Source organism: Biomphalaria glabrata, chromosome 2 (assembly GCF_947242115.1).
Source record: "Biomphalaria glabrata chromosome 2, xgBioGlab47.1, whole genome shotgun sequence".
Lineage (NCBI taxonomy): Eukaryota > Metazoa > Mollusca > Gastropoda > Planorbidae > Biomphalaria > Biomphalaria glabrata.
In genome coordinates, this window is record NC_074712.1 from 56,289,510 (window position 1) to 56,316,587 (window position 27,078).

The 27,078-nt window shown below is 37.6% G+C and overlaps 1 protein-coding gene across 1 annotated transcript in view; it reads left to right on the forward strand.

The window, feature by feature from the left end:
* The window catches only part of LOC106067534 (neuropeptide SIFamide receptor-like), a 168,854-nt gene that overhangs the window by 32,619 nt on the left and 109,157 nt on the right, over positions 1 to 27,078 (forward strand). Inside the window, exon 2 of the mRNA XM_056021544.1 lies at positions 11,342 to 11,819. Coding sequence (XP_055877519.1) covers positions 11,396 to 11,819 — 424 coding nt within the window. The 5' untranslated portion in view covers positions 11,342 to 11,395. The remainder of the gene's footprint in view (positions 1 to 11,341; positions 11,820 to 27,078) is intronic.

Here is a 27,078-nt window from a genome sequence, read left to right on the forward strand (position 1 = left end):
TAGTAAAAAACACGGGAGGCTTTTTAGTAGGTGAAAAAAGAAGGTAACATATTTGTTTAACACATCTATGCAAATGATTTTAGATTTTTTGTCAAAAAAAAAATACTTGCATGCATTTGTATTGCTAAGTTAAGTAAGTTCTGTAAGTTCTGTCATACTTACTACTCTATTTACAACAAAAAAAATTATTTTTTTTTAAAGAGAAAAATTCTATTTAGTATGCTTATAAGTTGGGTATAATTTAAGACAAACAATTAATAAGTATTTTTCATATCATAGCATGAACTGTAGTGTCATACTATGGCTATAGAATACTTAACTAAAGGAATTTTTTTTTAAATTTTACGGAAATGTTTTTTTCTTTAGGATTCGAATAAAAGATTGACCATTTACAAAACAATTAGATCAATTAAATATTCATTATAAGACATCAGTTAGGCCAGGTTATAATCTAGCTTCACTTTCACCTATCCTTTGGTCTGCTGGGGCACCACACAAGATCTTTCAACCTTCCTTCTCCATTTTTCTCTGTCATTTGTCTTTGATAGAATTTCATTTTGATGTTGTTTCTGAAAATATTAAAACCTGCCTTTTTACCTGCCTGGGTGGACCACTTCGGGGGCCGATTTTGAGTTTGTGTGTCCACACAAACTGTGTTTGTAACCTTGTCCATAATTATTTTGATTTTTTTTTTTAAAGAGTTCTTTCAGAATTCTTTATGTGAGACCTTTTGTGAAATCGCCTATGGCGCTTTCCAAAAAAAAAAAGAAAAGTTTAACTATGATCTCCCTGGCAATATAATGGAAAATGGATTTTTCTTTTGTAACTCATCCCTTCATTATAGAAAAAACAATTTCAACGATATAAACTGAAAATAGGCCTCTTCCACTCCGACCAGCTCCACTCACAGCAATAAGAAGATGTAGATTTATTTCAAAATAAGATAAGATAAGATAACTTTTATTGATCCAATCAAATGGAAATTCGGTTTGACTACAATTGACAACCTCTGTACAATAACAATATAGATGCACATACGAACGAAATTCACATACGAAAAACACATACACATAACCAGCACTTCTATGTACTTCTATGTACTTCTCGATGACGACAGAATGTTAATTTTTAATGTTGGTCATCCAGGGTCTATTATTACTGAATGTTTTAATTTTCTTCTTTGGTACAATCATGCTTTCACAGAACTGGATGTACGAATTAACAGTTGTGGTAAGTTCTCTGTCTGGGCAGTTGTTTACAAACATATGTCCCAATCTGTTTGCTCCAGACAACTTTGTAGCTGTAAAACAGCGGCGTCAGACCATGACTGGATGGACTGTACTACGGGTTTTGTTGTTTTTAAAACCGGTTTGTACGTGGGTGTCAGATGGAATCATTGTGTGGTCCGAATCTCCGAGGGGAAATAACGATTGAGATGTGCAGGCCATTTTTATGTTGCTATAACACATGTCCAATGTTTTATCGTGCCTTGTGGGACAATAACCATATTGAGTATATGTTGGCAAGTGTTGAGCTAACGAAAGATGATTGAAATCTCACGTAACTAGTCGGACAGCATCAGAACTTTATGTAAAGAATGCATATACAATGTCTAGTATATGTTTTGTTGCTTTCTCTGTGTTGGCTGTGGGTGGTATATGCACAAGTATGACGTACAATTGTGTAAACTCTCTCGGCAGGTAGTATAGCCTGAGATTGTTACATAGTAGTTCAATATCGGCCGTACACACTTTAGTCTAGATTGAAATATTGTTGACACAGCAATACTGTTTATTGGCTAAATGGCCAGTCCTCCTCCTCTTGTTTTGCCACTATACGTTGTCCTGTCTGATCTGTACAAAAGAAACGCATCCAAGTCTACTGATGCGTCGGGAATAATTTCATTTAGCCATGTTTCAGTGAGACAGATGAGCGAGCTTTCACGGTAGAAATGTCTGCAGCAACAATCAAGTTCGTACATTTTGTTATTTAGTGATCTAACATTGCCCTCTTTTCCTGCTTTTGACTCGAACTCCTCCTCTACGGCCTCGTTTGTTTCGCTTTGTGTTGATGGGCTCTTGGCGGTTTGTTATGTATCGGCCATTTGTTTCCAAGATGGCGGGTGTGTACATAGATTCATTGATGATTATATTAATTATGCTATCTCAATGTGATCTAAAACACGAAGGCGAAAGAATTGTCCATCTCTACTCAGTGAAGTCATAAGAGGTCTTAGCTCATTTCAGTACTTCGATGTTTCTTAGCTCATTTCAGTACTTCGATGTTTCTTAGCTCATTTTAGTACTTCGATGTTTCTTAGCTCATTTCAGTACTTCGATGTTTTTTTAGCTCATTTCAGTACTTCGATGTTTTTTTAGCTCATTTCAGTACTTCGATGTTTCTTAACTCATTTTAGTAATTCGATGTCTCTAGTTCAATACTACGATGTTTCTTAACTCATTTCAGTACTTCGATGTCTCTAGTTCAATAATACGATATCTGCAAAGTAAAACAGTGTTTAAATTGACATTTTCTATTCATACAATTATATTGGCTGAAATCTTATATTATTTATTATTTTTGTCATTTTATAAATGCTAATCTGTTTAGCCCTAAAGGAAACAGAAGGTATAATTAGCTTTAATCTCTAGAAGTTCTGAGGCGTTGGATTATTAAAGGGGATTATCTTGTTTAAATCACATCACGTGATTATTATCGCGAGTGTTGTAACGATGTTGTCACGTGGTCACCAACTACTTGGCTCCCAGACATGTCCAATCATGCCTGCGGCTGTGGCAATGTCACGGTGACTCTAAAAGTGCATTCGTGTGGGCGTGGTCGAGTTGTTTACGTACATTGAAACAGAAAGAGGTTTTTGGAGCTTCTTTTATTGTGTAGGGGATTTTCTCTACATCGTGCCAATGTTTCCAGGTCCGAATGGAAGCAGGTCGCAGACGACAAGGTGAACTTTACTTTTACTACAAATGACTATAACTCTAGCGGCTAGTTTATGCTCTCTATAGACTTCTACTGATTGGCATATTAGTGACAATTTAGAACCAAATGTTGATGAAACTTTCTAAAGGTAGCTTTGTGCTGAAACAAATAATGCCATTAACTTTGCGCTTCACACACAATTGCATCATTAGAGCGACGATAGAGATACCTCTGGGAGAGGAATACAGTTTCCAACACAAGTAAATTAAAGTTTTCTGTTTGGTAATAAGGATAGTTCTATAATTGTTACCTTGGCATCTAAGTACTAAGTGGTGCTCCTAGTGGGGATTCCCTAGTTCAAGCCCTGATCGGGGCTTACACACAAGAATCGCAATGTTAAGTAATATATAAAATAACATAAAGTTCCCCCTCAGACCTTGCGATGTATAGGGCAGATGATGTAAAGGTCACCTGTTTCTTGGCCCAACAGTTAACGATCAGGGTGTCATGTGGCAAGCATAAAAACTAACCGTCTTGTTGTTTGTGTAAAATGTTTGACATGTTTCGGATGTTCCTTCAGAGTTGAAGATAGCTTACTTCCTAGTCCAAACCTTCCTCAGGACGACGGGGGATGGGAGCGGGCTGGGTTTGAACCCGGGACCATCGATAAATTTGAACGACAGTCCAGCGCGCAAACCGCACGACCAGGCAGCCATCCTTTTTACCCAGCCTAAGTCAGGCACCCATTAGAGTTGGGTGGACTCAGGGAGGCCCCGAAATCCCGAAATTCTTCACTGAGATTCGAACCCAGGGCCAGGATAAGAAGCCAAGCACTTTAACACTCAGGCGTCGCCCCCCCCCCCCGCACTCTGAAGAATACGTCAATTGGTTTGCGTGACTTTTGTTCTTTAAGCGCCAGTATCTGACCAAGTGTGACAGCATTGTTTCACTGCCACAACGAAGCCTCACAAGACCCAGCGCTATTACAACGTAACCCTTGACCTTCAACAGAGCAATGTTTTGTTTGTTAACATTTTTTTCCAGTTGAATTATTTATAGACAATAGTATTGGAAGACTGTACAGACCAGGGTTATGTTTTATTTCCACTGTCTTTTAAATATTAGGTAAGACTTCATTAAACTTTATCACTGAAAGATATGTGGATTTTTTGTGGTCTTGCCAACGTAGATTAGAGGCGTTTACTTTTTTTAGGTTTTATTTGTATTGGGGAGTTTATACTGTTGTGCTTGTGTGTTTATTCTGTTGTGTTTGTGTGTTTACTCTGTTGTGTGTTTGTGTGTTTACTCTGCTGTGTGTTTGTGTGTTTACTCTGTTGTGTGTTTGTGTGTTTACTCTGCTGTGTGTTTGTGTGTTTACTCTGTTGTGTGTTTGTGTGTTTACTCTGTTGTGTTTGTGTGTTTACTCTTTGTGTTTGTGTGTTTACTCTGTTGTGTGTTTGTGTTTTTACTCTGTTGTGTGTTTGTGTGTTTACTCTGCTGTGTGTTTGTGTGTTTACTCTGCTGTGTGTTTGTGTGTTTACTCTGTTGTGTTTGTGTGTTTACTCTGTTGTGTGTTTGTGTGTTTACTCTGCTGTGTGTTTGTGTGTTTACTCTGTTGTGTGTTTATGTGTTTACTCTGCTGTGTTTGTGTGTTTACTCTGTTGTGTTTGTGTATTTACTCTGTTGTGTTTGTGTGTTTACTCTGATGTGTGTTTGTGTGTTTACTCTGCTGTGTGTTTGTGTGTTTACTCTGTTGTGTGTTTGTGTGTTTACTCTGCTGTGTGTTTGTGTGTTTACTCTGTTGTGTGTTTGTGTGTTTACTCTGCTGTGTTTGTGTGTTTACTCTGTTGTGTTTGTGTGTTTACTCTGTTGTGTTTGTGTGTTTACTCTGCTGTGTGTTTGTGTGTTTACTCTGTTGTGTGTTTATGTGTTTACTCTGCTGTGTTTACTCTGTTGTGTGTTTGTGTGTTTACTCTGTTGTGTTTGTGTGTTTACTCTGTTGTGTGTTTGTGTGTTTACTCTGCTGTGTGTTTGTGTGTTTACTCTGTTGTGTGTTTGTGTGTTTACTTTGCTGTGTGTTTGTGTGTTTACTCTGTTGTGTGTTTATGTGTTTACTCTGTTGTGTGTTTGTGTGTTTACTCTGTTGTGTGTTTACTCTGTTGTGTTTGTGTGTTTACTCTGTTGTGTTTGTGTGTTTACTCTGTTGTGTTTGTGTGTTTACTCTGTTGTGTTTGTGTGTTTACTCTGTTGTGTTTGTGTGTTTACTCTGTTGTGTTTGTGTGTTTACTCTGTTGTGTTTGTGTGTTTACTCCGTTGTGTTTGTGTGTTTACTCTGTTGTGTTTGTGTGTTTACTCTGTTGTGTGTTTACTCTGTTGTGTTTGTGTGTTTACTCTGTTGTGTGTTTACTCTGTTGTGTTTGTGTGTTTACTCTGTTGTGTTTGTGTGTTTACTCTGTTGTGTTTGTGTGTTTACTCTGTTGTGTTTGTGTGTTTACTCTGTTGCGTCCTGTGTGTTTACTCTGTTGTGTGCTTGTGTGTTTACTCTGTTGTGTGTTTACTCTGTTGTGTTTGTGTGTTTACTCTGTTGTGTTTGTGTGTTTACTCTGTTGGGCTTGTGTGTTTACTCTGTTGGGCTTGTGTGTTTACTCTGTTGTGTTTGTGTGTTTACTCTGTTGTGTTTGTGTGTTTACTCTGTTGTGTTTGTGTGTTTACTCTGTTGTGTTTGTGTGTTTACTCTGTTGTGTTTGTGTGTTTACTCTGTTGTGTTTGTGTGTTTACTCTGTTGTGTTTGTGTGTTTACTCTGTTGTGTTTGTGTGTTTACTCTGTTGTGTTTGTGTGTTTACTCTGTTGTGTTTGTGTGTTTACTCTGTTGTGTTTGTGTGTTTACTCTGCTGTGTTTGTGTGTTTACTCTGTTGTGTTTGTGTGTTTACTCTGTTGTGTTTGTGTGTTTACTCTGTTGTGTTTGTGTGTTTACTCTGTTGTGTTTGTGTGTTTACTCTGTTGTGTTTGTGTGTTTACTCTGTTGTGTTTGTGTGTTTACTCTGTTGTGTTTGTGTGTTTACTCTGTTGTGTTTGTGTGTTTACTCTGTTGTGTTTGTGTGTTTACTCTGTTGTGTTTGTGTGTTTACTCTGTTGTGTTTGTGTGTTTACTCTGCTGTGTTTGTGTGTTTACTCTGTTGTGTTTGTGTGTTTACTCTGTTGTGTTTGTGTGTTTACTCTGCTGTGTTTGTGTGTTTACTCTGTTGTGTTTGTGTGTTTACTCTGTTGTGTTTGTGTGTTTACTCTGCTGTGTTTGTGTGTTTACTCTGTTGTGTTTGTGTGTTTACTCTGTTGTGTTTGTGTGTTTACTCTGCTGTGTTTGTGTGTTTACTCTGCTGTGTTTGTGTGTTTACTCTGCTGTGTTTGTGTGTTTACTCTGTTGTGTTTGTGTGTTTACTCTGCTGTGTTTGTGTGTTTACTCTGTTGTGTTTGTGTGTTTACTCTGTTGTGTTTGTGTGTTTACTCTGCTGTGTTTGTGTGTATTTATTTTGTTGTTTTTGTGTGTCTACTCTTTGTTAATGATGGCCGTTGTCTCGTAGCTGATGTAGGCGTATGATATTTTAAATTATATAACTTGCAATAATGTAAATAAACTGAAGACAACTTTTAATTACACTATAGACAAATGAAACTTGAGCTAAAAAAGTAGAACTGATATTTCAACCAAATCGAACTCACTATAAAACCCCGTCCTTACACTCTCGCTTCTTTGTGTCGTCTCTCGTTCTTAACATAGATTACAACAGAGCCGCTTATCTTGCATCATTCTACAAGACTAACAATTTATGCTCCCTTTCTTCATCACCAACATCCGTATCGCTCTGTTGTGCCTATGTGTTTGCTCTATTGTGCCTATGTGTTTGCTCGTTTAAACTGTTGTTTTGGTGTATTGTTTGTTTTTATAGATTGAAAATGAAAATGATAATTTTTTGGTAAAAAAAATCAATTTCTTTCTCTGTCTCTCTCTCTCTCTCTCTCTCTTAAATTTCTTCTCTCTATTCTAAAAAAGCAAAGAGAAAGGCCTAGAATCTATATCTGACATGCTTAAAAGTATTCTGCTAAAAAAAGGGGGGACATCAGATGCCAAACAAATCCCAGTCCTGCTAATTCTCTGTTTCTCTATCATCTCAGATTATCCTCCGATAGTAAAAGCTTAAACCAAAAGCAATACATTCTGACCAGAAACGTGCAGCGTATCACAAATGTCAAGGTGCATTCTTAATACGGCCTAGTTCTCAGATTTTTAAGAAGTGTTTTCTATTTGGACTTGAAGCGGTGATTCTAAAACTTTGACTAGTGACTCCCCCATATACTTAAAAAAAAAGTACGTGCACGCCTACGACGCCTATCTTAGTCAACTTGGAGGCTTAGATGAGCACTATAAGCAGAACCCCCGACGCGAAGTATTTTTCTCCTTGATAAGCTGGTCAGCATTCAGACTTATATAACGATTGGCCTCGCTACAACGCATTATTTGTCTTAATAATGCAACTATAAGATCATAGTCTGAGTCAAGCTTTCCATTTCTTTTCCTGCTTTGTTGTAAAATACTAACAGGTCTAGTCGCGAAACTAATCCATCCGAATCTGGCATTGACACATGATTTGATTTAGAAAAAGACGCCCCATTAGTAGATGTGAAGTTCTCGAGTCTACCAGATACCGATTCTACAGCGAGACACATTTATTGACCGACTAGACAGAAAGTTAAAATAGACCGGATGTACTGTTTAGCCTTGAGTACAATCTCTTACAGAGACCGTCATCCTTTTAGCCTTGAGTACAATCTCTTACAGAGACCGTCATCCCTTTAGCCTTGAGTACAATCTCTTACAGAGACAATCCCGCCATCCCTTTAGCCTTGACAAACAAGAAAAATACGCAATTATCACTGACTTCGCAAAACCACTGTCGCATAACAGTACAAGAACATAATAGAAAATAAACCCAATGTAAATACCTATCTCTCATTAAGCAAATATGATAACAAATAACATTGACCATTGTTATATCGATCGATGGTGACAACTGAGCATGTTGAAATCTTCGAGACTCATCTTAGGGCTATCATCACCAGAAAATTCCTCAGTGGACATGGTTAAGGAGACAAGACCACATCGAAGTTTTGTTTTCCTAACTAACATATTAGTCCAAAAATCCAAGAACACTTTTAAAGACTTACACAGATAATAGGCCTTTAATGAATCTCTACCGTGGAAGTGCCAGGAGATTGACGTTTGACTCTAGATTGATAATAATAGAGCTTCACTTTCACCTATTCCTTCGTCTGTTGAATCATTGGGGTACCACACATGATATTTTCACAGTCTTTCTTTATTCCTCTCTGTCTTTTGCCTTGAGTACAATCTCTTACAGAGACCGCCATCCCTTAAGCCTTGAGTACAATCTCTTACAGAGACCGCCATCCCTTTAGCCTTGAGTACAATCTCTTACAGAGACAATCCCGCCATCCCTTAAGCCTTGAGTACAATCTCTTACAGAGACCGCCATCCCTTTAGCCTTGAGTACAATCTCTTACAGAGACAATCCCGCCATCCCTTAAGCCTTGAGTACAATCTCTTACAGAGACCGCCATCCCTTTAGCCTTGAGTACAATCTCTTACAGAGACCGCCATCCCTTTAGCCTTGAGTACAATCTCTTACAGAGACAGGCCCGCCATCTCTTTAGCCTTGAGTACAATCTCTTACAGAGACAATCCCGCCATCCCTTTAGCCTTGAGTACGATCTCTTACAGAGACAATCCCGCCATCCCTTTAGCCTTGAGTACAATCTCTTACAGAGACCGCCATCCCTTTAGCCTTGAGTACAATCTCTTACAGAGACCGCCATCCCTTTAGCCTTGAGTACAATCTCTTACAGAGACAATCCCGCCATCCCTTAAGCCTTGAGTACAATCTCTTACAGAGACCGCCATCCCTTTAGCCTTGAGTACAATCTCTTACAGAGACCGCCATCCCTTTAGCCTTGAGTACAATTTCTTACAGAGACAATCCCGCCATCCCTTAAGCCTTGAGTACAATCTCTTACAGAGACAATCCCGCCATCCCTTTAGCCTTGAGTACAATCTCTTACAGAGACAATCCCGCCATCCCTTTAGCCTTGAGTACAATCTCTTACAGAGACAATCCCGCCATCCCTTTAGCCTTGAGTACAATCTCTTACAGAGACCGCCATCTCTTTAGCCTTGAGTACAATCTCTTACAGAGACCGCCATCCCTTTAGCCTTGAGTACAATCTCTTACAGAGACCGCCATGCCTTTAGCCTTGAGTACAATCTCTTACAGAGACAATCCCGCCATCCCTTTAGCCTTGAGTACAATCTCTTACAGAGACCGCCATGCCTTTAGTCTTGAGTACAATCTCTTACAGAGACCGTCATCTCTTTAGCCTTGAGTACAATCTCTTACAGAGACCGCCATCTCTTTAGCCTTGAGTACAATCTCTTACAGAGACCGCCATCTCTTTAGCCTTGAGTACAATCTCTTACAGAGACCGCCATCCCTTTAGCCTTGAGTACAATCTCTTACAGAGACCGCCATCTCTTTAGCCTTGAGTACAATCTCTTACAGAGACCGCCATCCCTTTAGCCTTGAGTACAATCTCTTACAGAGACCGCCATCCCTTTAGCCTTGAGTACAATCTCTTACAGAGACCGTCATCTCTTTAGCCTTGAGTACAATCTCTTACAGAGACCGCCATCTCTTTAGCCTTGAGTACAATCTCTTACAGAGACCGCCATCCCTTTAGCCTTGAGTACAATCTCTTACAGAGACCGCCATGCCTTTAGCCTTGAGTACAATCTCTTACAGAGACAATCCCGCCATCCCTTTAGCCTTGAGTACAATCTCTTACAGAGACCGCCATGCCTTTAGTCTTGAGTACAATCTCTTACAGAGACCGCCATCCCTTTAGCCTTGAGTACAATCTCTTACAGAGACCGTCATCTCTTTAGCCTTGAGTACAATCTCTTACAGAGACCGCCATCTCTTTAGCCTTGAGTACAATCTCTTACAGAGACCGCCATCCCTTTAGCCTTGAGTACAATCTCTTACAGAGACCGCCATCCCTTTAGCCTTGAGTACAATCTCTTACAGAGACCGTCATCTCTTTAGCCTTGAGTACAATCTCTTACAGAGACCGTCATCCATTTAGCCTTGAGTACAATCTCTTACAGAGACCGCCATCCCTTTAGCCTTGAGTACAATCTCTTACAGAGACCGTCATCCCTTTAGCCTTGAGTACAATCTCTTATAGAGACAATCCCGCCATCCCTTTAGCCTTGAGTATAATCTCTTACAGAGACCGTCATCCCTTTAGCCTTGAGTACAATCTCTTACAGAGACCGTCATCCCTTTAGCCTTGAGTACAATCTCTTACAGAGACCGCCATCCCTTTAGCCTTGAGTACAATCTCTTACAGAGACCGTCATCCCTTTAGCCTTGAGTACAATCTCTTACAGAGACCGTCATCCATTTAGCCTTGAGTACAATCTCTTACAGAGACCGCCATCTCTTTGATGTTGTTTTCCCTTCGCTTTCTTTGTCTGCCTTTTCTTCTTTTTCCTGGAACTGTTACCTGAAGGAAGGTTTATTTCGCGTTTTTTTTTTTACAGTGGTCAGCACGTCGTCGTGGTGTCCAGTAGCTATTGTGACTGTCGTAGAGCTAAACTAAAGCAATACAAAAATGTAGCTCGAATAATCAAATAAATAAATACATTCATCTTTACATTTTAAAATGTAGCACACATGCCCGTGTTCATTAAAAGTGTAGGCGAGAAAAAGACATAGCGATTCGGTTGACCCTTCTGTTCATTTTATTTTAGTGAATATGAAAAGTGCTTAGATATTCCAAGTACATATTAACATATTTTAGCGCTCCTAAGAGAGAGAAATAGTGCTAAGTTGTCACCAACAGCTTTGACTGTTTGTAAACAATGCAGCATTTTACGTTACCAGAGATAATCTTTTCCCTTTGCATTTTCTTGTGTGACTAAAGAGGCCAATCTTTAATACACAGCTGCGATCACAGGTTGGGCATATGTAATCATAAGGCGCCGTTGCCTTTTTCACCCTTCTTACTACTACTATTGTTAATGGCATCTGAAATCCGGGACCCTTGCTTTATGCTCTCTCTCCATGTGGATCTATCCAGGGCCACTTTTTCCCAGCTGCTAGTGTCGAGATATATATCGAATTTAGAATTTATGGGAAATGAAGTGTCCATGGCCACTTTAGATAGTTATTTAGTTATGCATGCATATATAAAATATGTTTTTAAATTATACGATACACTAAGATCAACATTTCTGATGTTTCCTTATTATTTGTTATATTTTGCTTCAGGAAGTCTTCAAGATAAATAGTCACAATTACAGGCATGGATTAAAAGCATTTGTCATGGAGATACTGGTAAACAGACTTTCCTCCGGGCTGAATGCTACGGTGAGTCCAGTCCTTGAAGCTTCAGAGCGAAATTACTTTCTCAACGCCAGCTTCGGCTCGGAATACTCTGATCAAGGTAATGACGGTGCTGTGACGACATGGTCGTACAACGAGTCCGGCTCGACTGACCTCGGAAACGTCACCAAAAGACATCAAACGTCGACGATTCTGTCTTTGCAGACGATTGTCGTGCTCAGCATCATGTACAGCATCGTCTTCGTGCTGGCCCTGGTGGGCAACATCAGCGTGGTTACTGTCGTGGCCAAGGATAAAAGCCTCCACACGGCCACCAACTTTTTCTTGGTCAACATGGCCATAGCGGATATACTTATCGCCATCATCTGTCTACCTCTAACTCTGCTGTCCAAGATTTTCACAAGTAAGTTGTGCTTTAGTCACTTGTCTATGTTTCATGGGTCTCAATAGATTATTACCTAGGTCTCGTCTTCAGAACGAGGCTAGAGATGTTTTGTTTTTTTCATTTCTTAAGAATCGAAACTTAAAAAAAAAACAAAAAAACTCGAGTTTTTAGCAAAAAACTCACTTTAAATGAATACCACTATAAATAAATATCATTATAAATGAATACCACTATAAATAAATATCATTATAAATGAATACCACTATAAATAAATATCATTATAAATAAATTCCACTATAAATAAATATCATTATAAATAAATTCCACTATAAATAAATATCATTATAAATAAATTCCACTATAAATAAATATCATTATAAATAAATTCCACTATAAATAAATATCATTATAAATAAATTCCACTATAAATTAATGTTGCTATCTATGAATACCAATATAAATCAATTTTATTATGAATGAATATCACTAAAATAGTAAAAACTAATTCTAAATTAGAGTTCTTACTTACATCATTGAGGTACTCGTAGCAGGTATCTATCAGGTATCTAGGAAAACAAACGCTTCAGGCACATACACAGACTTTTCTAGATTCTTCATTTGTCTCTTTTCTTTCGATTCGGTACATCCCGCTGAGATCGTCGCAGCAATCTCTGTCACGTTTCTCGTCTTCAAAGTAACACTCACAAGACTTGCCTTAACTTTTTTTCTGACTATTTAAGATAAAGCTGTAAAGGAATTATTAGTAGAAAATGTCTGTTGCATTTGACATCTCGAGAGACGATCTTTTCCCTTTGCAACTTCTTGTGTAACTAAAGAGGCCAATCCTTGATGCACAGCTGAGGTCACAGGTTGGGCATCTGTTAAGCCTGGGCGGTATACAAAAGTACATCAGTTTCTTGGCTATTTCTATTCTGAATGCTACATTCGACTTTAAATAGCCCTTTATTCCAACGCTTTCCATACTTGCTAAAGGCAGATTTCTTGTTCTAAATGCTAGGACAAATTCATACAAATGCTTCTTCTGCCTGAATCAGTCAGGAAAACTAACGACTTGGCAGAATGTATGTCATTGATCAACATGCATGTCTAGACTGACCTAGAAAAGCGTAGGACGTAATCATTTTCTTTTTTGAAGTAACGTCTGTATTTTATAAGCTGAAAATAAGATTGTCAAAGGGGATACGTGGTTTGAATCTCTTAAAATTAATTCCTTTTTTCTTCAAGGTGTACGAAATATTGCTGCATAGATTTGTGTTTTGTATAAATGGAAAACAAATTAATTCATCCTTTACTTCCCCTTGTAGTATAAAAGGTGTCCATTTGTGAATGTCTACTAGTCCTCAAGTTTAGGTCTGAAGTTAGAACCTTTCAGAGAGTTTTTAGAGCTAAACAAGTTTCAAACTTGGAACAGCTTCTGTGTAGCTTCAGATGATTGGTTACATCATGACCGGACAGATAAAACAACCTACTTCAGGATCATTTTCATCACGCTCATATTTTAATGCAACAACACATACACCTTTGGTGATAGCAAGTGGGACAACCTCCCAATGCTCATGGAACCCCCGCGATAGTGAGGTTCTTCTCTCGCCGTCAGACCAGTATACTAATAACAAGGTCTCGTACATGACACTCGCCCTTGACCCCTAGTACTGCTAAGACCCGCTCAGCACACACACACACACATCTAGGAAAATAAATAACAAGATTAAGAATAAGACTAAAACATTACATTCGAGTCTAGAGATTCTGGAAACACGATGGCACAGAGCACAGGGCACACACGCACACAAACAAAATTCACTTTTAACTTTTATATTCATTTATGATTAAATGATTATTGAGTGTTATAGTGTGTGCCTGTGTGAGTGTTTCTATTAGCTAAATATATTCCCATATTACCTTGAGTAAGACTATCTCGGATATTTAGTTTGCATTAACTAAATTGGAAAAAGTCACTATAAACTAAATACTGTCAATGACGCTCAATTGATTTTACTTCAAATGGTGCCAACTAAAAAACTGAAAATGGACAAGATGAGAAAATACAAAATACACCAAAATTTTAAGTTAAAACAAAAATGATCATTTATCAACGCTTCCTTTTATCTGTACACCAAATACACCAAAAATCTTGAAAACCTCCTTTAGAGTCTGATGAAACCATCTCAGTTGAGGTTGTGAATAAAGGGGGGAAAGTTCAAGTTAGAGAGACTAGTGACAGAAAGACGTGTAGTTATGACCTGTGTTGTATTGGCTTCAATTGTTCACGGCATTAAGTCATATACAGCTACATTGATGTTGAAAGTTGTTGTTGTTCTTTAAAGTTGTAGTCATTTTTGGGGTATGAAAATGTTTAAGTTTGGCATTAATAAACAAATGCACCCACAATGATTTAGTTGGGACTAGCTGTCTGCAGGGCCTGTCCTACAGATTGCGGGGCCCCATGCGAAACAGATCCTGCGGGGCCTAGTCTGGGTACGAATAAGGATAAAAAAGTGAAGATTTTTGTTTAAAAATAAATTCGTCTTTGCATTTTATTCGTACTTTACTAAGTGCAAAATCAAGATCAAATTAACTTTACGAGTCATTTACAGTAGAAGGTAGATTTCCAACATAAAGCCGATAAACAGTCAGATCTGCCTAGCAAAATATCGCTTTTGATTTTTTTTTAAAGAGATCAAAATAGATTTGGATCTATATTTACATGCCACTGACTATTACATTAAATTAAGTATTGGAACGTACTGTTTTGGTTACAATTCGCCCTATTATTTTTATTAAATGAAAGCTGACAATGCCGTTTTTTTTATCGCGAGTACGATTGGCGTTGTCCATATTGAACGACACAGAAAATTACAATTTTGTCTTTTTTTCAGAACATGTTTTAAGTTTTCAGGATATTTTAATAATTTCAGGAGATTTTCATCACATTTTTCGTATACTTTGCAATTTCAGGAGATTTCCAGGAGCTCCTGGAAAATCAGGAGACCGCGGAAACCCTGTTATAAGTTAAAATGGTTTTATTGAATAATATACAACTAGAGTTAGCGCGGGGCCCACTGCGGCCGCATAGGTTGCAGTGCCCTAAGACCGGCCCTGGCTTTCTGGCGCTACACCCCAACAAGCGTATATCAACATTGAGTTAATGAGTTTCATCGAATATATTTTTTAAATTCTAATTCTATTCAATTACTTACAAAGTAGCAGCCACGTGCTACAAAGATTGACATTTAAAACTGAAATAAACACTCATGCTTATGTAATCAGTCTGGTTCTAAACCTTCCATGATCAAAACATTGTTTGCTATAGCGTCGGAAAGGGGGGGGGGGAGAACTGATTTCCATGAGCGCATCCGTTCAACTTGCGAGGCTATACAGACAACTCTATTTCCGCTTCGAACTGCACACATCAGGAAGTACTGATCAAGGGATTTAATTTTAAAATGTGCTGGGGCTTTGTATTCTTGAATCCTGTGTATTTTACATTCAATGAGGAACTAAATGGGAGGTAATCATTGTGCAAACTACATCATCTCGTCCTTATTGTCTATCACAAAAATAATTAAACTTTTATTTTGCCTGCCCATCTGTATTTCTGAAACATATTTTTACTTTAAAACCAAAATCTGGCTTTACAAGCAACTAGCTTTCCACGCCACAGAATTTTTACACCACTGACACTTCATGTTACAGAATTTTCATGCCACAGAATTTTCACAAGACACAATTTTCAGAAGACCGAATTTTCTTTTAATATAGTTTGACTTCTTACAATGATAAGTGGACTAGGCAGGCCAAAGTAATTTATATCAACACAATAGTCCAGCATGATAGAACTGAACATATCACTTTCACCTGTCCATTTGTCTGTTGAACCTTTGGGGCATCACACAAGATCTGTTGACCGTCGTTCTCCATCTTTCAGACTTTTTGACGTGGTTAGAATGTCTCTGAATGTCAGGCCCGTCCATTCTTATATGTTGTCTTCCCATCGCTTTCTCTGTCTGACTCTTCTTCTTTTTCCTTCTTGAAAGAATGCCTTTGTGAGTCCTGAGGACCTCGTGATATGGCCGCAGAGACAGACTGAAACCACTATTGGTAATTAAGTGATTTAAAAAATACACATTTATCAACACAGATCAACATCAATTCAAGATAATGTCAAGAGGAGCTCATTCAGATCACCAACATTTCTACCATGGCCAGGTGCACACATAATTCTTGAAGCTTGTTGTCGCTTTTCAATCACGCTGTTAAAATATTTTGGTAATTTGGAGCATGAATCTAGAATGAAAGAATAAATACTTATGAAAATAATTCGTGTGTACAAATATATATATATTCTTATCCTCTTTCAATTTAAAGACCTCCTTTGCTATTCTTGTCTTTCTGTTCATTGAAGATTTCATTTATTTCAACTTAATTAGTTTTCTTGCATAATTAAGTCAGCTAATACAGTTAAATAAAGAAACATTTCTTATATGTATTTGTCCTGGCATAGGGAATGTGAATTGTCACAAATTACAAAGAAATTGTATTACAATTGATCCTCCCAATGTCCAAGTCGATACTGTGGTAGAGTTTGTTTTAGTAGGCTCTATATAGGAAATAGATGTTTTGTCCTTTAAATACTCCATATAGATCTAGATATAATTCTTAATCAGTGGTTTCCAAACTAAATCTTTCCTATCTTCCCTATACCAAGATAATACACCTAATTAGTGTTTAATTCTTCTTAGTATAATAAATTGAAGAGAAGTGTCTTATAATACCCACAATGCTGTGCATATATTGAAATTGACTATTATCCCATTTCACATTTCAAGATAGTTCAGGCTTTTTTTTCTGACTCATTCTATCTGTACATCGCTCTAATATCTCAGTTATACAGATGTAAGGGCCTATATCAAACAAAACTATTTCTCAAAGAATTCAGCCAGAGTAGAGCCGATCATATTTTTTTTGACAAGATATATTAGCCAGAGCAAAAAAAAAAATATATATAAAAGGTTTTATCAAATCAGTTGATTTTTTTCTATTTTATGAATGGTGGGCGGGAAAATTAAGCTAATTTCTTCCTGCAGACGAGATATCGCTGTAGCACGAAATATTGGCTTGCATTTGATTAAAGGAGTGCGAATGAACATATTCTATATGTTGTTATCTATGTAAGGGCTTATTCACGTGCACTCTTGAGAAAAGTGTTCCATTTTTATTGTACGAATGGCGTGTGCTGGACAGTAAACAATGGAATTGATGTTTTGGGTCTCACTTTAACTTTAACACGCGCCAAAGAGAGGATTTAATTTGAGCCAACTAATCAACAGTTTAATTTTGACGTTAGTTACATATATAATATTATACTATATACTATACTATACGTCACATGGTGAACATCCTCATAACATTGGTGTGTTTACTAAACCACGTAGGTCTTTGTATATCCTCATAACATTGGTCTGTGTACTAAACCACATAAGTCTATGTATATCCTCATTACATTGGTCTGTGTACTGAACTTACTTATTTAATAGACAATCCCCTTGGAAAGAATTAGAAACAAAACTACGACTTAAATCAGCATATTACTCGCATTGTATCTTGCCTGATTTTTGCATCTATTTAAAGTCAAACCAAAACGATTTTGCTCAATAGAAATTCTTGCATCAAAAGATTCATCAGGTCAGACCAGCGCAGTCTGGCAAGTAGGCAGGTCACAGAGCCCGACGATGTGAAATGTCCAATTGACCGGAATTCAATCTAAAGATAGTTTTGTCCAGCCGTGTCTTGTACCCCAGAATGAAAGTGGACGTTGGGCATTGAAGGGTCACTTATAGAGAATAAAAGCCAATCCATGTTCCTAAATCGAAATGGAAAAAAATCTTCTATAGACATTTGCACTTCAGTACTGTACACTTTGACAGGCTATTTATTATCTGGCAGCTTAGAAAAAACTACTATTTAAATATAGTCTTGAAAATCGGTTCGAAGATTAAAAGAAGTTCAATATCATCTAGTTAACGATACGTAGGCTCCAACAGTGAAGTTTCAGATCTTGCGATGTATAGTTCGGATGAAGTAAATGTCATCTGTTTCTGTGCCCCACGGTGACACCTGTAGTAGAATCACTACATTTAGAAAGCCTTCTGGAGAGAAGACTCAAGAGTAAAGTGGGAATTATACATAAAACACTGAACCAAATCTCCAAATACAAAAACAAAATCTAATAAAATTCTCAGAAAGACACAAAGATAAAGGCACATTCCTCGTTCCATATGCTTGGACAAATATGTACAAACGCTCCTTCTTGCCTAGTGCTATTAGAGCATGGAATGGGTTGTCTGAGCCAGCCAGGAAAACCAGAGAATTTGTAGAATTTAAGTTATTAGTTAACATGCATGACTAGATGCATGACGAGTAGGACGTAATAATCTTATTTGAAGTGACGTCTGTATAATATAAGATAAGAGTGTGGCCAGTCGCCTTTACTAATGTCAGGTACATATTGTTGACATATGAGCTGGGTGGACTCAAAGGCACCCTAAAGAATCTTCAACGAGATTCGAACCCAGACAGAACCCCAGGTTCGGAAGCCAAGCGCTTTACCACTCAGCCACCGCCCCTTTACGTAGACTCTAAAGTCTATATATTTATTTTTCAAATGTTTGACACGTCTAGATAATTACATCCTATCGCAAACCTCCCGCAGTATGTCGTGGGGATGGCAGCGGGCTAGGGTTCGAGCCAGGAACCACCCAGACCACCAAACGACAGCCCAAAGCTCTCACACAGTACCATTAATGAGCACGATCTAAATGAAGCATGTTTCTAAATGTTTCTTGTTGAATTTGTTCTAACTCCTTATTCAGTCTAGTCCGAACAAATTACTATTTCTTAGAAGACTGGGATTATTATATTGCAAGATAAATTAATCATTTTTTTAAATAGCTATGACTATTTAATTCTAGCATGTTTGGTACAAAGAGTTGCTGATGTCAACTGACTTTATATAACTTTGTCATTGGTCATGCGAGTTCATGAAAATGAAAGTCCAAAATGATCTAAATTAGCTATTGTTTTCGTTTTCGTTACTTCAAAATTGCTAAGAGAGAATAGGAAAGAAACAGGCAGAATAATAGAGAGACAGAAAGAGAGAGAGAGACAGATATAGAGATAGAGGGAGAGACAGAGAAAACATATATAAAGAGACACATTTACAATACACTTCTGTTTCCTGATAGGATTCTAACTGTAAAACATATTCATATTTCTTTGGTACTTTGGTGTACTGCTGGAACTTGACCTTTTCCTAACAGTCTCTTTTCTCTTGGTGGTAGAAGTTACCAGATTTTTTGTAAAACCAAGACGTTAACCCTTAAAACGTGTGTGGTAGTTTAGACACTAAACATCAGAATTGTAATTCCATTTTGCTCAGCACTTTAAGGGTTAAGTAGGCTGTCGCTTACTGATTGATCAATCCTCTCTCCTGTTAAGTCAGAGTAATTTTTGTGAAGTTTTAGACATCGTTGCAGAACCCATCAGTAAGGACAAAATTATTTTTCTTGTCCAGCCCCTCCACCTTCACACACATACACACACAGACACACCCACATACACCTCCACACACATCTGACAAGGGTACTTAGACATGCTAAAGTTTCAAGCATAGGTTTTCTTCTAAATTGGAAAGTTTTTTTGTTTTTAAATGAGCTCTTACTAAAATATTTTTTAGTTGGCTTTTGATTACATTAACAATTCAATGTGATATCTATTTCTAAAACCTTTACTTACATACTTAGGTTCTCCCGCCCCGTTCAACGTTTAAAACACTGTGGGAGTTGCTTAACAGTTAGAACAACATTAGTGCAGACTTAAAGAGCGCTTTGGTCCAATCTCAGTAGTGGACCGGGGGGGGGGGGAGGGGGTATCTGGGAGAAGGTTTTCCCTTGCTATAGGCGCTCAGTAAACACAACTCTGCCCGAGTCGGGTGTCAAACCTCGAGCCCCCTTCATAGGTAGCCAAGCCTAGCTAAGTTCAAGCGCACTTAGCCTCTCGACCACGCTTCCCACATTCTAAACATTTAAAGTCCTCTTGCAACATTATTTTTCTCCTTTTTTTTTAAATCGACGAACCAATCAAAATAATATTTCTAGATAAAAACAATAGATGTGTGTTTTTCGGTAAAAAAACAACACAAAAACATTCTGTTATAGTGATGCCTAAAATAGACCGTATACTTCCGCCATTGCCTGTCCAAGGCCTGAGTGAAAACAGGTGAGGGTTTGGCGCGAGCTCGCGAACCCACCATGTAAAATCTCAATTGCTACACAGCAAACTTTGAATATAGAGATGATAACCGATCTTTGTAGAGAGAGCTTGCCCCCCCCCCCTCCCCAACCTACAACAGTTTTAGAAATCTTGGATACTAGGGCGACAGTAGTCACATAAATCTGAAGTGACCAATCAGGACATAGCCTGCTATAACGGGGAAAGGAAAATATTCCATAAATCTTTCATAAGCGTAACTAAACGGTTGTGTAAAGTCAGGAGCGTTCATTTAAGACTTACAATGTGGGTCACATTGTGCATGCCCAATAATGTAGTTTTCTGTCATTGCATTTAGTGTGAAAGTGTTTTACACCGTGCGATAAAATGTTGGTCACCTCTTTCCAATGGCGCGCATATCCTACTTATTTCTTTGACTCCTTGGGGATTAAACAAAACAGCCCAGGCCTATCTTTTTCTTCTTTCTTTTTTTTAGCTTTACATTATTTAAGAGCGTCTATAAAGACCTAGGAGGCGCGGTGGCTTATTGGTAAAGCACTTGGCTTCCGAACCGTTCCCGGGTTCGAATCCTGGGGAAGACATGGATTTTTAATTTCAGTTCGGCGTAAGATGTCATTGTTTGAGGCCCTATCTTTAAAACTGACTTCTATTTATCTATTCAAGTATTCAACTAATATTTCAATAACCTTGCACAATCCATTTCTTCTATTCCAGTCCAGCCAGTTTCTACATAAAATGATGAGCACAAAATGCATAAACTTATATTTTTTTATTGAACTCCTTACTGAATACAAAGGAACATTTGAGTCGAGTGCGGGAATACCCGCTAAAAGCAGTTTTCAAATCAGCCAAACTTAATTTTAAGATAATTAAATTTTTAAAAATATTTAATTAGAACGGTTAAACCCGAGCATCCGCTGTATTGCCCATTAGTAACTATTTTACAAAAAAATAAATAAATATAAACTGTCAAATTTCTAGAAAAATCAACAGAGCTATTTTCAAAATCTGTGCCCTCCCAGAGTTTCCTCCCATGAAGAGTCTACTGACTATTAAGGGGACTTGTAAAAATAGAACGTTGATTCGTGAAGGAGGGGTTGAAATAAATAATTGACGCAGCAGGGGTGGTTATACGAGGGAACTGCTAACACCCTACTAACAGTCGTAAAGCTAGTTCTAGAATTGTAACTTGATCTTATTTACACCCTGACATCCTGGAGTCGTCTGGCGTACTTGACACAGCTTACGACAATGCCGCTTATCTTGCATCATTCGACAAGACTAACATTAAATGAATGCTCCCTCTCTACATCTAACAATAAATACTCCCTTTCTACATCACCAAGGAAACACATACACTCCTTAACAGATGGTCAAGTGGTCAAGTGATCAATGTATCTTCCGTGTTCCTGTTTTTTTCATTGACCACACTGCATCACATTCGACAAGCAAACATCTGTTTGACACGGGGCATCGTCCTATGTCCAGCACTTTGTTCGGGCATTGCAATATATTTCTCTAAGCCATTCAATGATTCGGCTTTCTCTTGCAGTCAATCCTTAAGTAGATCTAGTATTTATAATATTATTTTATAATGTATATAATTTAGCTTATGTTATTTACATATTTTTTATTTTTTGCTATCTAAAAATGTCTTATTATTTAAGATCTAGAAGCGAGTCAGAGACATATTATCCTGAAAGAAATGGCCAGCGGGAATCTCCAATATTCACAATACATATTATTCTACTTTTGCTTGGAAAACATTTTGTTATTCTTTGCCATTTTCGCCTGTTTTCATATGCATTTCCTTCTGTCTGTTTTTCTGTCTGTCTGTCTTTCTCTCTCTCTCCCTCTCTCTCTCTCCACAATGTACACAGTAGCCCCAAATCCCCTCTTATTTGACGTGCACTCCGGCAACAGAATACTTCCCCTCTTGTCCTTCTGCGCGACTAGAAGAGCAAGGGAGATAACTTGAGAATTATTGTTTTCAGACATAAAATCTCTAACATTTTAAGCAATTGAAGATTAGAAGGGATGAAATCAACCACACTTTGAATCATGGTGATGTTCACATAACAGTACGAGATAATTCAAACATACTGTGAACTACTGCTGTGTCTGCATTGTTTCTATAAAATGCATAATCCATAATTTTAACAAATTAAATTGTATGTATAAAATAATACGTCTGTTAGTTGCCATTTTTGTGTCTGTATCATTTGTAATAAGGTTGGACATATATTTGATCATAGACCATCTAGTTCCCTGTTAATGCGAACTCCAGTTTGTTTGTTTTTATCGTTGGTTGAGTAATAAAGAAGAAAAGTAATTAGGTTTATAATTGTATCAGAAATGTTCTCTCCATCATAAAATTACTTTCAAGAAAAGAAAGACATTTTAAAAAAAAATGTCTAATAACGACTTTGCCCTATCCCGTGGACAATTACCTGGCCATAAACGGAAGCGTCTGCATTTGTCTACGGCTTGACTAAACTCTTCGTACACCATAACATGGTCGCCCTTCGGTCTAAGATGGCGAGAAGAAGAAAAAAAAAATCGGGTGTGCGGAAAATGGAACTTAAAAAATCAATGACTGAGAAATGAGAAACTCATTTTGTCTTCGGGATAGCCGCGTTATGTATGTCATTAGTCCTTGCCAGGCCTCCATAGCCCCTTCTATACACCCCCCCTTTACTCCCAATTCAAACTTTTTTTTTTACCAATCGCTTCTTAGTTACCGCCCTTATCGAAATTTTTATTTCTTTTTTTCCCCCAGTATTTTGAAAAGAGCCTTTAGAAAATAGCTTTAAAAAAAAAAAAGGTTTGGTCACAAGAAGACAAAAAGCAGCCTTTTATTCCACAACACAAATCACATTGAGCAGACGTCACATACATCATGTGATGTTCTGGATGGTAGTCAACGACCGATTGGTGGGAAATGAAATGGGAACTTAAAAAAAAAAACTTACTTAAGGAGAAGAACCACAAAATCAATGCATATATTTCAATACTGCAATAATAAGCTCCCTTTTTTTCTATACAAAACAAAATTAATTAATTAGCACTTATTGATTAACTAATTGGTAATTTTTTTTCATTGATTGTCATCGACTATGAATAATTATGCAAAATTTCAACTTGATCCAAGAATGGGAAGTGGGAGAAACGAGTTCAAATCCACAATAAGGTTAAGGGAATTATACCATATATACAGCCTCATCTCTCAATGAGTTTTTCTTATTTCATATTTTCTATTTCAAACACAATAATTAATTACCAGTAACTAATTATTTAATAGGATAATATTTCGATTGATTCATGTTTTGTTAGGCGTGTTAATTGTGTAAAGTTTCAACTTGATCTGGGACCGACAGAATGAGTTGATACAAAGTCAAATTAATATTCTCCTCTCGAATTATGCGGTCTATAGGGCAGATGTTTCTGTGGCTACGATTAACGAGGGAATCTAGTGACCAGCATAAAGACCAACCAGCTGGGTGTAGCAGCCCTAAGGATCCCCAAACATAATTTGAACCTGGGACCTCCGGTTCGGAAGCCAAGCGCTTTACAACTCTGCCTCCACAGGTAATACCAGCTTTATAATGGTGAGACTACTCTAAGATACATTTGACAGAAGTCAATTCATGTTTGAAAATTACATCTAGAATGGGGGAAAAAAACTGGGTCATGTATTTTATGCATCATGGACATGACATCGAGGCTGGCCTGTGTATGAAGTCTCCATTTCTTTACGGCCATTGGTAATTACAAAACCATAAGGCCCCAAGACGGCAGAAGCGACGTGATCCCACCCTACTGGAACTAATGCGCTGATCTCCCCTTATAAGGTCAAGCTGGTTAAAGACGGATCTTCTGGACTCCCACATAGGAAGTCTGGTCTCTTGATCTTTTAAATGCATTATGGGAACAGAAATGTTTTTCATGTTTGGTCTAACCTTAAGACCACACTCGAAAGTGTGTGTGTGAGAGAGAGTGTGTGTGGGAAACGTTTTTGTCATGAAGTTCTGTTGTTATGTCTAGGAGAACAAAAAATGACCTTATTTGGTTTAAAGGATAAAATTATTGATTTTGTTTTGGTTCACAATTTCGACATTGAGTGCGCCCTTATTAGACATTTCTTATTAACGAGTAATTACACATTTTCTGCTGTAGGATTGAAATCTTCTAATGTATAATTTGTGCTATAATTTATATCCTTATAGTGAACAATGTGCTCTGGATAAAAATTAAGAATAATCTTTACAGATCTAATGATTAATGACAAAACTATTACACCTAAAGAGAACCACGTTAATATCAAGGTCTATATGGCAATTCAGAAATAAAGATCTTAAATAGACATTTTCGTATATTTTGCAATTTCAGGAGATTTCCAAGAGCTCCTGGTAAATCGACAGGAGGCCGCGGGAAATCTGTTATAAGTTATACAATGGTTTAATTTAATAATTTATACACTTAGAATTACCGCGGGTCCTTTGAAAGTGCGGAGCCCCCTGCGGTCACCTAAGGCCGGCTCTGCAAAAACAGCGGCGTATGCTACGCCGCCGGTCGACTAGTAACTTATAACAGATTGCCCGCGGCCTCGTGTCGATTTACCAGGAGCTCCTGGAAATCTCCTGAAATTGCAAAATATACAAAAAAGTCCTGGAAATATCCGGAAATTATTAAAACATTTTGAAAACTCATACAAATCTCCTGAAATATATAAACAAGAACTGTCATTTTGGGGTGTCATTCAATATGGAAAACGCCAATCCTACGCGCGATAAAAAAACGGAATTATGCAATATCCGTAATTGTGGAATCTAGTGAAAGAAGCTTCTCGCGCCTCAAACTAATGAAGAATTACTTGAGGTCGACAATTCTCGTAGATAGATTGAAACATTTGGTAATTCGTATGTATCAAGCAATGTCTGTTTCTTGTTTGTTTGTATTATAAGTCAATACGATTAAGTTTAATACACATCTTAACGATAAAATTAGTCTCAATTCATTATTTAATTAATACCACTAAACTCAACGCGTTTTTGTGTGTGTGTGTTTTTAAATACTTTGTTTGTCTTAAAATCCAAGCTAAAAAGAAGTCATGATTAATCTACTTTGGTTACAACTTTTATCAGTACAAGTCAACAATAACTACAAAACAGAATGTTTCCCTTAAACACTAGAAGTAAGAAATGCACTCAACTAAAATCAAATGACAAAGATACCAACATATTTCTCTCAGAATTTTAGAATTCAGATTGCAAGAAGACAGATGGCTCCTGATCAGCTGCTTAAACAAATTGTGTTCTTCCAAAATAAGGCATAAATTGTCTTTCAACAGATAGCCAGAATTAAACAACTTGCCCATACCCAGTTGGTCAGTGTTTGTTTTTCTTATGGCTCCGGGCAATGTTTAGTCCACTGATGTATCTGTTAGAACTAGTTTGGTTCGAATAAATATTGTATTATCCTGTTTATCTTTTTGTAACTTAGAACCCCAGAGCTCTTCTACTCAGTGCGTTTAGGTTTCATGGACAGTTTCTTGTTAACAGATAATGTTGTGCCCGACTACAAGGTCGCCAGGCTGCTGCGAATTTTTTAAAAAAGGAAGCGTTTCAAGGCTATTTCTATACAGATCAAGACGCTATTCTATGTCTTCGCTTACATTCTGTTGGCTCGCTGAGAGTGCAAACATCGATCACCAGGTGGCCACATTTTGTCATCAATTTATCTGTAACAATGAAATGCGCTGGCACATTAGTGAACTCATCACTCTATATGTCCCTCAGTCTTTCGCTCTCTTTAATCAACGCTTCTAATAGTGCCTCGTTTCTCCTTTCAAGTTTGCGTTTTTTTTTTGTTTCAGTACACAGACCAAAGGTTTTGAACTCGCTCCCTATGGATCTCAAACTACAAGCTTTAGTACATTAAAATTGTACTGCATTTTTTAAAAAATCACATTAGTTTGCCTATATAACTCTTTTCTGTGTAAAGGTCTAATAGCGCCTTGATCCTATATTCTGTTCGTTAATATCCTATGTTCTGTTTGTTAACATCCAATATTATTTTTGTTAACATCCTATGTTATGTTTTCTAACATCTTTTTTATGTTTCTTAACATCCAATATTATGTTTGTTAACATCCTATATGATGTTTTAACAGTACTATCTAAATTAAACTATCATGATTAAATCATTTTCTTTTCCCAATCAAGTTAAATGGAATTTATAAATACTTTCGAATCCTAATAATCCAAAAGAGTTTCTCGATATTTCTTTGTTGAGAGAATTTTGGAATGCGATCCTCCTCATTCCTGATTCCTGATTTCGCCAAGGAAGCAGCGTTGATGACGGTAAGAGATGGTCTCAAGTCGTGTTCACATCAGCGAGAACTGTCCAATATGGTGTTCAGCTGTACAATCCTAGCTCAATTCCCAATCATTCTCACATGTAATCTCAGCTCATGTTTTGGTTGTTTTACAAGTCTCAGACGCTCCTTCAGACATGAAGATTATCACGTCTTAGACAAGAACGCCTTCATACAGCTTCAGAGAATCTGGACGGCAAAAGATATTGACCAGTGTTATGGCACGATTAGGAATTAATTATCTGTTTCGAAATTAGGGGAAGTTTTGACTTAGTGACAACGACGTGACTAGTAAAAACAAGACTAGTTTTTAGGGATAGAACGAAATACCAGCCGACGTAAACAAACTACTTCCAGGGCAACGTAGAGATAGGTAGCATTTTATGATAGAGTTAGCTGACATTCGACGGTTCCCTTCATTGCTATTGAACTTGTTCGACATTCAGTATCAGCGTCGACTAACTTCTATTTATAGTTCGGCCTTTCGCCGACGTTACTGGAGTACGTCTTACGTTGAGTGTTACCTCTGTTGAGTGTTACCTCCCTTTGGTTTATTTGCATTGACATAGAGAAAGCGCCACGTTGAGTGTT